At 40.7% G+C, this 12,355-nt stretch overlaps 1 protein-coding gene across 1 annotated transcript; it reads left to right on the forward strand.

Annotated features, from left to right (window-relative positions):
- Positions 1-61: 61 nt before the first annotated feature.
- On the forward strand, positions 62-11,229 carry DIO2 (deiodinase, iodothyronine, type II). Its single transcript, XM_006884634.1, is given in 2 exon segments — positions 62-295; positions 10,654-11,229. Coding segments are annotated over 2 exon segments (798 nt in total). The 5' UTR covers positions 62-73.
- The last annotated feature ends 1,126 nt before the right edge of the window (positions 11,230-12,355 follow it).

Below are 12,355 nucleotides of genomic sequence, written 5' to 3' on the forward strand. Positions count from 1 at the left end.
CCACCCCCCTTTTAAATAAAAGGGTGAAGGGGAGCCGGAGCGCACAAGGGAACAGACTGAGGAGGCAGAGAAGATGGGCATCCTCAGCGTAGACTTGCTGATCACACTGCAAATTCTGCCAGTTTTTTTCTCCAACTGCCTCTTCCTGGCGCTCTATGACTCAGTCATTCTCCTCAAGCACGTGGTGCTGTTGTTGAGCCGCTCCAAGTCCACTCGGGGAGAGTGGCGGCGCATGCTGACCTCAGAGGGACTGCGCTGCGTCTGGAAGAGCTTCCTCCTGGACGCCTACAAGCAGGTGAGCCTCTGCGGGGTCAGCGGGGCCAGGGGCTGGGCCACGGGGCACTGGAGACCCCCGGGACACAGGGATGGGAACTGCGGAAGGCTAGCTGGGAGCCTACTGGCTGTGGTCAAGTGAGGGCTGTGAGCACTTCCTACACTTGCCAAGCAGGGTAGATCTGGGATGACAGGTATTATTGCATCTTCAGGATCTTGTGTGTGTGTGTGTGTGTGTGTGTGTGTGTGTGTGTGTGCAGGATCCTCTGTGTGGTGCATGTGTGTGTGTGGGGGGGGTGTGTGTCCTCTCTGAGGAAGATCACCATAAATGTCTTGCTGTAATTTTGGTCTTGATATTTGTTTCAGTAGGATTAACACTTCCTAAATTTCGTGCCTCTGGAAACTCTATGAACTTTGATCAATGTTGATAGTTGTAGAGGGATGTCAGGCCTTTTGTTCATAGGGTAGCTATGAGTCATGCTCGACTCGAAGACCATCAACAACCACAACCACAGGATAATATTAAGAAATTTCAGAAAACGTGGGAGAGTGGGCTCCCAATCGAAACTGGGGCTTTGATGTTTGGCTTGATTTGAGGCTCCCTGAGGTGCGTTAGGAAAAGGCAGCTCAAGGGAGTGAGCACCGAAAAGGGGAATTAAAAAAAGAAACCCACCAAAAAACCCCCACAAAACTCTACTCAGGCTCTCTGGGTTTTGGCAACAGGGTCACAACAAGTGTGGCCTGGCGGAAGAGCAGCTTTGCTTCTGGTAGAGGTGAGGGTTAATGAAAACAAACTTGTGAGCCCCCTCTTCTGAATGGCTCCTGATTCCAATAGGCTGCAAGTGGCCAACAGGCACTGGGTCCTGAGTTAGCACTCAACAATTTGCACCAGCTAAGTCGGAAGGCACATATGCCTTTGTTTTTCCAAAATAAAAGGCGTGTGTCTTAGAAGGACTAGATCTAGTCCATTGCAGTTTCAAAGCTGTTAGAGGTTGCATCTGAGGGTTAGAGCAGGGGCCTCACTTACCTGCAGTGGTCACGTCCTGGGATCTATATTCCCCATGTGCAGGAGTTTGTAATCTCTGATTCTACGTGATGAATGCTGGTTCCTCGGCCTGGCTGTGGTTGGAAGATACTGGTGGAGCATCATCAACCTGGATGTGAAGGGGCACAGGAGAAATGTGTTGGCATGGGTCATTTTTCAATTGAGTCCTCCCTCACAGCATTTGACTCCATAAGGTCCCTGGGCTTAGGAGAAATGAACTCATTTGAGACAAGTTTCTTCTGTCAAGGCAGAGACCCTTCATTCCCCTCACTACCCAGCACTACTGGGGGGAGGTCAAGGAAACAAGCATAAAAAGACAATGGAAACCAAGTGTCTAATAGAGAGATTGCCACTCTCACCACCTGTGGCCAGGGAATCAGTTCATGGTGACCCCGTGTGTTTCAGAGTGGCACTGAACCCTAAGAAAGTATCCAATGGCTGATTTAGGGAAATTCAGAATGAAAGAAGGAAAATGAATGGGTCCTCCATAAGGAAACACTCGTAAAATAAAGCTATGCACCTGGGAAGGAAAAGAAGCAACTTGTAGTCTCAAAGAGTCCAACAAAGAGTTGGTCGTCTGCAAAACAATTAAGTGTTCAAGAGGAAAATAGCTATTTTGAATTGGAGAAGTTTTGCTCTAACACATGTTTTTATTGTTGAGCGTTTGCATTTGTTGTTCCCAAGATGTGTGAATAAACAAGAGCCGTTACTTGTAAGTGGGCATTGCTTTATAAAACTTTGAATCAGTGTTCCAAGTTAGACCAGTAAAAACTCATTTCTGTGACATATGAAGATTGTTCTAGGGAGACAAGCTGATGACTAATCCAGTTCCACAAATGCATACATGCTGAAGGTGAATGTTTTATTTTGTACTTCAAGTGGGAACTGGAGGAGGGACATCCTTATTGAGGCACACGGGTGCTCTGGCAGTGAGATAGTTAAGCTCCTGACTGCTAGCCAAAAGGTTGGCAGTTCTAACCCGCCCAGTGGCTCAACAGGAGAAAGATCTAGGAATCTTCATTCTATTCCCATAAAGATTATAACTTAGCCTATTTTACGGGGCGTTTCTTCTCTGTTACATGGATAGCTAATAAGTCAAAATTGGCTCAATAGCGCCTACCAATAATGAGCATAGATATGCTAGGCATATAATTAATTAGCCATTCCCCCATCTACATCTATATTTTGTGGTTTATTTATGTATTTTTATTTTTTCTTTTAAGACAATTGACTTTGGCCCATTGGGGGGCTGGAAATCACTTCTTGGGAGCATCATATTTAAATATGTTTTTATATATAAAATGACTCTCATCTCTCCTGTAAACAAACAAGGTTATAATGTTGCCCACAAGTATTTGAGCTTGTTGCTGAAATAGAAGTACAAACACAAAAAAGATGTCTCATTAATAGACTTTCCTATTTATTTGTTTGACCAATGTATAGTGTTTCATTATGTTGCAATATTTTATTATTCATCTTCCTGGAACTCAGAAGGCTGAGTGATTTGTTTTCTCCTTTTGCATATGGTTTGGGTATTGCTCTGACCATGTTATTATGTTTACTTTGACTGGTTTATGAAATAGCTCCCGTGAGAAGCACCATTTCAAGGGCCCATCCATCTATCCAGACACAAGGCTGGACTGGGGGTGTGAGGAATGAGAACATTGTGACAGAGATTGCACTGAAGTTTGGTCTCCCTCCGGCTCTAAGTATGGCAAGGGTGGTGGTGGTGGCTGTAGAGGCATTTGAGGGTCAATCACACCCTTTGAAACAGGTTGAACTACTTCCTCTAGGCTCACATTATCTGTGCCACTGTCTCTGGGTGGAGCCATTTCTAGAGACATAGTTGAGGAGATTCCATTTAAAATGACATCATATTATTTGGCAATCCTGACTTGCGTTATTTTGGGGTTGCCATCCCAGAAAGTTTTCCAAGGATGTGTGATGTGTGTACCTGTGCTACAATTTGACACGCCATTTTTAATGGTCTTTGTCGCTGAATGTCAGATGCTTGGAGAACCATTTAGAGAAAGTAGAATAAAAGTATTTTCACTGTGATTCACCCCAACAAGAGGCAAACAGAAATAAATAAACCAGAAGGAGATAAAACAAACACATGCTTCTTTGAATACTAAATGGTATTTAAAATGAACTTTGTTGAGACACTTTTAAAGATCATTTGGGTTCAGTCAGAGAGAGTCCCAGGCATAATTTTGATGGAAAAGGTCTACAGAAACTCATGAGTGATTCTGAGGTCAATAACAGGTATTTGTTATTTAAGGTCCCTTAGTCAATGTCATGCTTCTGAAACACTGCCTCCTTGTGTGGGTGCCCAAAGACTCAAAACGGCAACCAGTTAGCAGACTGCCCTGTCTGGGAGCCTGGCTCCTTCCTAAATGAAGTGTAAAATGCAGTATAGATGCTGACAAGTAACTTAGCTTCTGCACACTGAATATTGCCGGGTCACAGAAAGCATATTCATTTGAACATATAATTTTGGTTTTGAAAAGGTCTCTTTAACATTCCCCTCCTCCTCTTCATTCACCTCAAGCCTTTTGACACTCGTTTCTACAATGGAAAATGGCTCTTTTAAGAGAGGAACATTCCCAATTCAGTACCAAAAAAGTCCACAGCCAGAACTTGTTGATCACTTGGGTAGGACTCTGCAGAATGATAGGGCTTCAAGCTATGTGTTCAAGGTACAGTCCTGACGAAGAGCCAGCAGAAAGAAACTGAGCTCTGAGGAAGGAGAAGGTAGCTTATTATTCAACTCAGACACATTTGGCCAATCTGAATTTCACTGGCTAAGTTGTTGCTTAATAATTGTCTTGCCATGTTTGTAAAGACATTAATGTAGGCTAGTCATTGTGGTAAAGGATTTAGAAATTCTTGGTAATTAGTTAAGCCATTTCCTGGCTTTGAATAGCAAGAAGAATGTGTAAAAATTCTTCTGCTACATACCCACCCTGATTTTTAGAATTTGCTTTACTTTCTAATGAGATTAGGTGATATTTTGTCCAAAAGTCTTTCTCTGACTGAGGAAAAGAAGGGGGAAGTGGGTCAAAAGTATATAATAGTATATACTCTTTTTCAACTTTCCACTTGATGAATAGTTCATTTTTTCTCCCTTGCCCTGTGTTTTATATTCTACAGTAAGCTAAAACAATCCTTTTCCCCAAGCAGTGAATACTGTCAGTAAAAGGCTCCCATCATCAAAGCAATCACATTTTCATAGATGCAGTGTTTTTGTGCACTTATTCATATTTATAAATACAGCTATAACATCATGTGAACTTGGCCCAGTGATGACCCCTGTTGTGAAAATGCAAATCATTGATTCTGAAGCTCCTTTTGTTGGTGCTGTGTTGATGATTGTTGCAAAAACATAAGAAAGACCAACGGCAATAGTTCAGAAGAGAAAGACAAAAGTCAGCGATGACGCTATCACATTTTACGTATGTGCTTTCTGATACTTGTACAAAGAAAGGGACTCTTTGGGAACATCGGAACTTCAAGACCGATGATGCTTGAATTAGTGGAAATGATGGTTCTTGTGTTTGGGCATTAAATACTGGGCAGGGTTCTCTTTAGAGCAGCTCATGCTGGCAGGGAAAGAGGTACCGACCTAATTACTCTTCCGCAAGAGTAAAAAATGCCTTTTGAATGCCTCTTTGGCAAATATGTCTCATTAAGGACAAAAACCAAACACAAACCCTCTAAGAAGGAGAAATTAAGATGATAGGTAACTTGTGACCAGGAGCCTTTCTGTGCCACTGTGGGAAATTAAAACAAAGTTGGGGAGTACCAAGGGATAACTTGTTTTTGTTGAGCTTCTTTCCTGCCGCTTTAATGTTATTATGGGACCAACTTTATTTTCTTCATCATGTTGGCTTTTTGTCAAGGAATGCTTTGCTCCTGGGGAAAGCAAAGACTCTTCCATCACTGAAGAAAATAGTGATTCTCCCATTCCATCTCTGCAGGGTGCCCTGCAGAGCCAACGTAGAAATTCTCCCTTTCAAAGTCCGGTCAGAGTATAAAGTCAGTGTTCATGGTGATCAGATGAGGAAATGGGAAGGTGAACAGGAATGTTTTTTGAAAAGATTTTGTTGTAGTTGTTGTTGTTGTTGCTTTGTTCCAAGAAAGCAATCACTCTTAAATGTTCTGAAGTCGTCTCATCTATTGCTGACAAATTGTACTTCATAGTGTTATTATAATAGGAGTAGTTTAGCACTCTTCTGCCAACCAAAAGGATAACTGTTCTAAGCTACCAGCTGCTCCACACAGGAAAGATACGGCAGTCTGGTTTTGTAAAGAATGCCCACTGCCTTCTAACCTGTGACAACCCTCCATCAGGTTTCCGAGGCTGTAAATCTTAACAGGAGCAGTCTGCTCATGTTTCACCTGCAGAGTGTCTGGTGGATTCAACACTGCTGACCTTGAAGTACATAACCTTCTACGCCACCAGACTTCCTGTTTTGGAAACCTTATAAGCAGTTCTAGGGGACTCCGATGGTCTAGTGGTAAGAAGCTGCACTGCAATCCCAAAGGCAAATGGTTTGAATTCCTCAAATGTTCCCTGGAAGAAAGATGGGCACCATCTCCTCGGATGTGATTTACTGCCACTGAAAACCCACTGGAGGGTCAGCTATGGCTCAGTTCTGACTCGATGGCACACAAGAACAACCACCACCATCTAGTTAGTTCTAGTCTTTCCTATTGGGTCATGATGTGTCAGGATTGAGTAAATGACAAGTTTACTGGTAGTTTTGGTAGATAATGCTTATAAAAACTGACAACTGCTCTGTTCACGTGTCAGTTTATGATTTATGTGGGGGTGTGTGCATGTGCTCTTATATTAATATTATATTAGTCATATTAATAGCATACATGTGTATTTTTTCTTACCTGGTCACTTTCCTAAATAAGAATGCTAATTTATGACATTCCAGTTAGCAGTAGATCCTGCGCCTGCTCAGGAAGAAAAAAGACTTGACCTGATTTGTTTTTATGCACTGACCTACTGGAGATAATCAGGAACAGACTGGAATCACTGAGTGTTGATCATGGTAGATGGTAGTAGTTGGCAGGAGGGTTCTAAGACTCAAAGTATTTTTAGCTCTTGCTAAGTTTGCTGTCACCCAAATAGAATGATATTCATTAAAGGTCAAAGTTACTACTAATTGTAAAATTTTTTTACTGGCCCCTACTTAGGCTTCTAACAATTGCCATTCATTAAATAGTGCATTAAAAAACAACAACAACAAAAAAAAAAAAAAAACAGAAAAAAACCCCAACAACAAAACACAAATTTTAAAAGATTTTCCAGCTTCACAAAACATTAAAGCTCCCATACAAAGAGGACTATGGCATTTGAAAAAAGTCTACATCTTAGACTGACAAGATGTCTTGAATTTTTTGATTCATAGCTGACCTTCCAGTGGGGTTTTCAGGCAGTGTAAGTCGCACGTGGCAGACAGCCTATCTTTCTCCCTTGAAGCTGCTTGTAGATTCGAACTGCCAGAGAGGTGCCACCTTCGGCTTGGCAGTGCAGCTCCCTACAGATTATGCCACTGGCGCTCCCTAAGGCAAAGCACTATATTTTGGAAAGAATTTGGTTGCTAAATTATGCATTGTCCCTAGAGGTAGCACAATGTAATTTAACTTTCCAAGAAAATTAACTGCAGGTAACAAGAGAGTCACCTGCAACTGAGCATCACATTAGAATGTTCAGCTCAGTGGATCAAATATAGTAAGAGGATCAAAATAATCTCTTTAGAGTCCAGGAGTTAATGCCCAGGTGAAAAATGACCACAAAATTGTCTCAAATGTGATTCAAAAAATATAGATGGTTTCACGTACAAGAACTTTTAAGTCTATAGCCCAGGGATTCTTTTTCTCTGTGCATGGGTTTCTTAATAAGAGGAGGTTGCAACAACAACAACCAAAAAACCAAAAATCACTCAATCACTCATCTATTGCAAATCTACATTTTATATCACAGTGTATTGGAGAAAAAAAAAACCCAAACACAGCAATAGTGCTAAAACAGATCTCCTTGAATTGTAACTGCTGTTTAAAGTGGGAAAGCACTAAAGAGAAGATGATGACAATGCATTGCTTTTGCTGTTGCTGTTGCTATGTGCCGTCGAGTCGCCTGTGACTCATTCAAGAGATCACAGGTGTTAATATGTTTATCGTATTTTTTTTAATGTCACCTTTAAACTTTCAATGTGTTTTAATACCTAAGATACCAATGTAACTCTTACTAAAATAATCCAGGTAAGAGCAGTTTTATTGGATTTCTGTGTTGTCGCTACCAAATTAAACAAGAAAACAAATGGACATTCACACAATGGAATACTACGCAGATGCAGTAGCAATGATTTTGTAAATGATTACTTAGCTGGGGAAGGACTGGAGAGCATTATGCTGAGTGAATTAACTCAGTCCCACAAGGATAAATATTGTTTAAAACTATTATTGTATAATGAGTATGAGGATTGGGAGGTGGGGGATGCAGGGGGATGAGGATGTGCAGGGGGCGAGGGAGTAATCATGGGGCTGTACAATTTGATGGGTGAGGGGGTGAGGGAAATTGGAAGAATCTGTTCTGGAAAACAGTGTATTCAAATTTTGTAAATAAACTAGTATAATAATTTTTAAAAGAGACTAAAAAAGGAAATGAATGTAACTCAAATAATGAGGGGTTTTTAACCCCTAATGTTGACCAAAAGTAATATACCGATTTAAATGACAGAAGCGGCTTCCTTTTCTAAGAAAGAAAATTTTTCATGTCTACAAGAGAACTCGAAGCACTTGTCCAATCAGCATGTTGAACCAGTTCATTCTGGTTTGACATCACTCCTCCTTCCCAGCTGAGAATTTGCATTTCCAGCCCAGTTATACTGAATTAGAATTTATAATTCAACAAGCTCTACAGGTTAAACTGCAGATTGTTGTTGCTCTTAGGTGACTCTGACTCATAGCATCCCTATGAACAGTAGATCTGAACCTTGCATTTTCCTGCACCGTGCTCACCATTTCCAACATGCAAGCCCACTGTTAAAGCTACATGTCAGTTCATCTTGCTGAGAATCTTTATTTTTTAAGCTGACTCTCTTCTGTTTCCATAGATCATGTAGATTATGATTCAGTATATTTGTTGAAAAAGCAAATTCTCAGCAGCTAAGCATACTCAAAGGAACTGATTCCAAGGCCTGTTTCCAGCCAGGCTTGCTAGGATTTTTTTTTAGAGGGGAGAAAAGACTTCTTTAATTCTTTCTGTAGTTAAAAGGAGTTATGCATTAGCATTTGGTAGAAGCTTCTGAATAAAAGCCCTTGAGAGTTTTATATCAGTTTGGATTGTTGAATCTTTAGCAATTCACTTCTATAGTGACTCCAATTAGCAACAGTGTTACATGTGGATGTATTTATATGAGGAAATAAGTCGATCCAGTTGGTAGTGTTTTGTAATATTAAGCATATTGTATAAAAATCAATTGTACTACCATAAGTTGTCCCTAATGTTATTGGCTTTGATTAAGCCATTCTAGAAAAAAGATCCAATTGTGTTAATTCAGGCTGAAGTAATTGGCTCTTTTATGTTGCCTGCTTTTTGTTATCAATTTACAGACCCAAATGCCCCCAATCTCTTCTTCAATTTGTAGCTAACTGTTTAAAGCATGCACCCTGGAGGCACAGTGGAGAAAATGTTTCTGTACCTCCCGTGCCTGGTATTTTAGAATTCAGAGGGACTTTCTATTTAGTAATAGGAAGTTTTTTATAAAATAGGTAGAGTCGCTCAGTGGTGCATAAGGTTGTCTGACTTTTACCTGAAGGGCTGGGAGCTTGAACTCATCCTGGAGCACCTCAGAAGACAAGCTTGGGCATCTGCTAGTGGGAGATGACAACCCTAAAAATTCTATGGAACAATTTATTCTGTGCACATGCGTTCAAAGAAAGAGCTGAACTTTACTTGATAACTAGCAGCAATAACAATGAAACCTATCTCATAAAAAGAAGTGTTTTTCTAGATAAAAACACTGTCACTTTCTAGATAAAGAGAAATAAAAAACAAAAAAAAACCACTACACATAAGAATGAAAGTAGAATTCGGGAGTACTTGTAGGTGTATATGTATTGATTTATGGAAATTGTGAGGGTTGATAGCTGTCAATGTAAACAGTAGCACCAGATGTCTCCAGAGAAAACATGTAAACAGGGGAGCTTAAATCTCTGAGGAAAAAAAAATTTTTAAGTCATAGATTTCCTCAAGAAAGATGATTTTCTGTTTTATATAGTGAGTGGCATATAATAATGACAAGATAAAACCAAATATTAGTTTCCAGTGTACAGGACTATTTCCCCCATATTATCTCCCTACATAATTCTGTGTAACTCACACTATACGAATAGCTGTATAAAGACGGACAGGAATTATTGTGTCATTATTTTACACATAGGAAAGCTGAAGTTGCTAGGAAGTTCAGTAAGAGTCGTTTTTGAACTTGGAAGACCCGACACATTCTCTTTCTTATGATCCAGGGATGTTGCTCTTATTAGTTGCCATACAGTTGGCTCAAGCTTGTGATAACCCTGTATATGACCCCGTCTATGGACCCTTGCTGATCCTGTCCATCCCTACAATGTCTGCTGTGTTGAATGGCTGCAGTCTCTGTGTCAGTCCTTAACCTTGAAGATGATCTTCTCCATGCCAACTCTCCATTTTACCAAGAATAAAGTCTTTTTCCCCAGAGACTGTCCCCTCCTGGCAGCATGAGTGAAGTAGGTGAGACAGGAATAGATTTCATCATTGTTCATAGGTTAAGATGAAACGAATTAAGATTGTATTAGAAAATGATTATCCTGCCTAACTATTTTTGAATCCAGAAGTGGAATTCAGAAAGAGGCACTTCATTTCAAGATCCTGGTAATTTGTCTTAATGTGGACCATTCATTTTTAACTTTTAAAATGAAGCCAATTAATCATTTGTTATATAATGTGTGCTAAGCATTGACAGCAAGGTCAAGGTAGTAAAGAATCCCAGCCTCAACTTAATTATGGAAAGAATTAACTGCAGTGCCTTCAGCGAGGAAAAGAATTACCTTGAGTGGCTATACAGAATGGAAAACACTTTTATTCTCTTTTGGAACATTCTTTACATTAGCTGTCAGGGTACCTATTTACTCAAATCAATATATGTTTACCACATGCTCTGAAGAAAATACCACATTTTATTAGAGCTGATAGTATTTATTTGGAGTGAATTGAGGTAGCAATGTGTCTAATGAAATATTCTCTTTCTTTCATTCCCACCCCCCCACACCCCCCTCAGGTGAAATTAGGTGAAGATGCTCCTAATTCCAGCGTGGTGCATGTTTCCAAGTCTGAAGTGGGTGGCCATAGTGGACCTGGTGCCCAGGAGAAGACAGCGGACGGAGCCGAGTGCCATCTTCTTGACTTTGCTACACCTGAACGCCCGTTGGTGGTCAACTTCGGCTCAGCCACTTGACCTCCTTTCACGAGCCAGCTGCCGGCCTTCAGCAAACTGGTGGAAGAGTTCTCATCAGTGGCGGATTTCCTCTTGGTCTACATTGATGAAGCTCATCCGTCAGATGGTTGGGCGGTGCCCGGGGACTCCTCTTTGTCTTTTGAGGTGAAGAAGCACAGGAATCAGGAAGACCGATGCGCAGCAGCCCACAAACTCCTGGAGCGTTTCTCCTTGCCGCCCCAGTGTCGTGTGGTGGCTGACCGCATGGACAATAATGCCAATGTAGCCTATGGCGTAGCCTTTGAACGCGTGTGCATTGTGCAGAGACAGAAAATTGCTTATCTAGGAGGAAAGGGTCCCTTCTACTATAATCTTCAGGAAGTCCGGCGTTGGCTAGAGAAGAATTTCAGTAAGAGATGAAATCTAGATTAGCTGGCTAAAGGTATGATTGGAATAGAGCTTCTTATTTAATATATATCTATATCTATATATGTACGTGTGTAAAGCAAAGAACTAAGAACTGAATCCACTATTTCAACTAAGACCCACTGCATCACTGAAAGACAGGAATTTACATGTCAGAAGAACATCTCAATACTTCTTTCAAATGGTGTTTGTTTACTAGCAGCAGCCCCATCACCTTCTTCCCAGTGAAGAGGGCTCTAGATGGAGAGAAAGGAAGCCTGACTCAGCATGTATTTTATTCTGCCTTGAGAAAGAAGTGATACAACTAACGAATCCTTTGGGACAAGAAGGAAAGAACAACAACAACAAAACACCTTAACTGAATAGCTGCTACATTAGGAGAGCTACTATCTGTGCTGGGTAAAGGACATTGCCCAGACTTAATTCAGCATGGATACAACCCAACTGGGAAATCCCCACATCTTACTTATAATGAGTCCTTGAGCTCAGATCATGTGGTTAGGACCTTGGTGTTTATTTAACATGTGTAGTTTGTGCTGTTCAAGTTTCTCATATGCCAATTCTCTATGCCAAAAGAAATGCTGAGGATTAACAAGTGTACTTAGAGATACCAAAATGATCCTTCAACCTGGAGGCCTGAGGGTTCCTTTCTAAGCAGATGGAGAAAGGACTAGACATAAATCAAAGTTCAAAGTTAGGATGGAGGATGCAAAGATTTCGGGGCTTTTTAAGAAATTTCACCTTGAAATTGAATGATGTGGCACTAATTTGTTAGCCACTGAAACACATAAATGTACCTGAGCCCAGGAAAAGAAGTTCAACTCAAAATAGCATAGAGAGTACATATTGAAAGAGAATATGTTTACCATGTACTCTTAAAATAAGAGGGAGTGGGGTGATGAAAGGGGGAAAACCCCCACTCCTTTTACTATTTGTTTTTATTTTAAGCAATTTTTGAAATATGTATGTGGTGTGCTTAATTATACCCCATCATACACACTGAATACAAAATCCTGTAGGTTTAGTGGTGCTGGTCTGTTTCTCTCCATTCCTAAGGCTGTGGTGTGACCTCATTCATTCCTGGTCTTAGTCTCTATAACAATATTTTCTATGAATGTTG

This window comes from Elephantulus edwardii, unplaced genomic scaffold (assembly GCF_000299155.1).
Source record: "Elephantulus edwardii isolate Elephantulus edwardi_28Jun2011 unplaced genomic scaffold, EleEdw1.0 scaffold00037, whole genome shotgun sequence".
Lineage (NCBI taxonomy): Eukaryota > Metazoa > Chordata > Mammalia > Macroscelidea > Macroscelididae > Elephantulus > Elephantulus edwardii.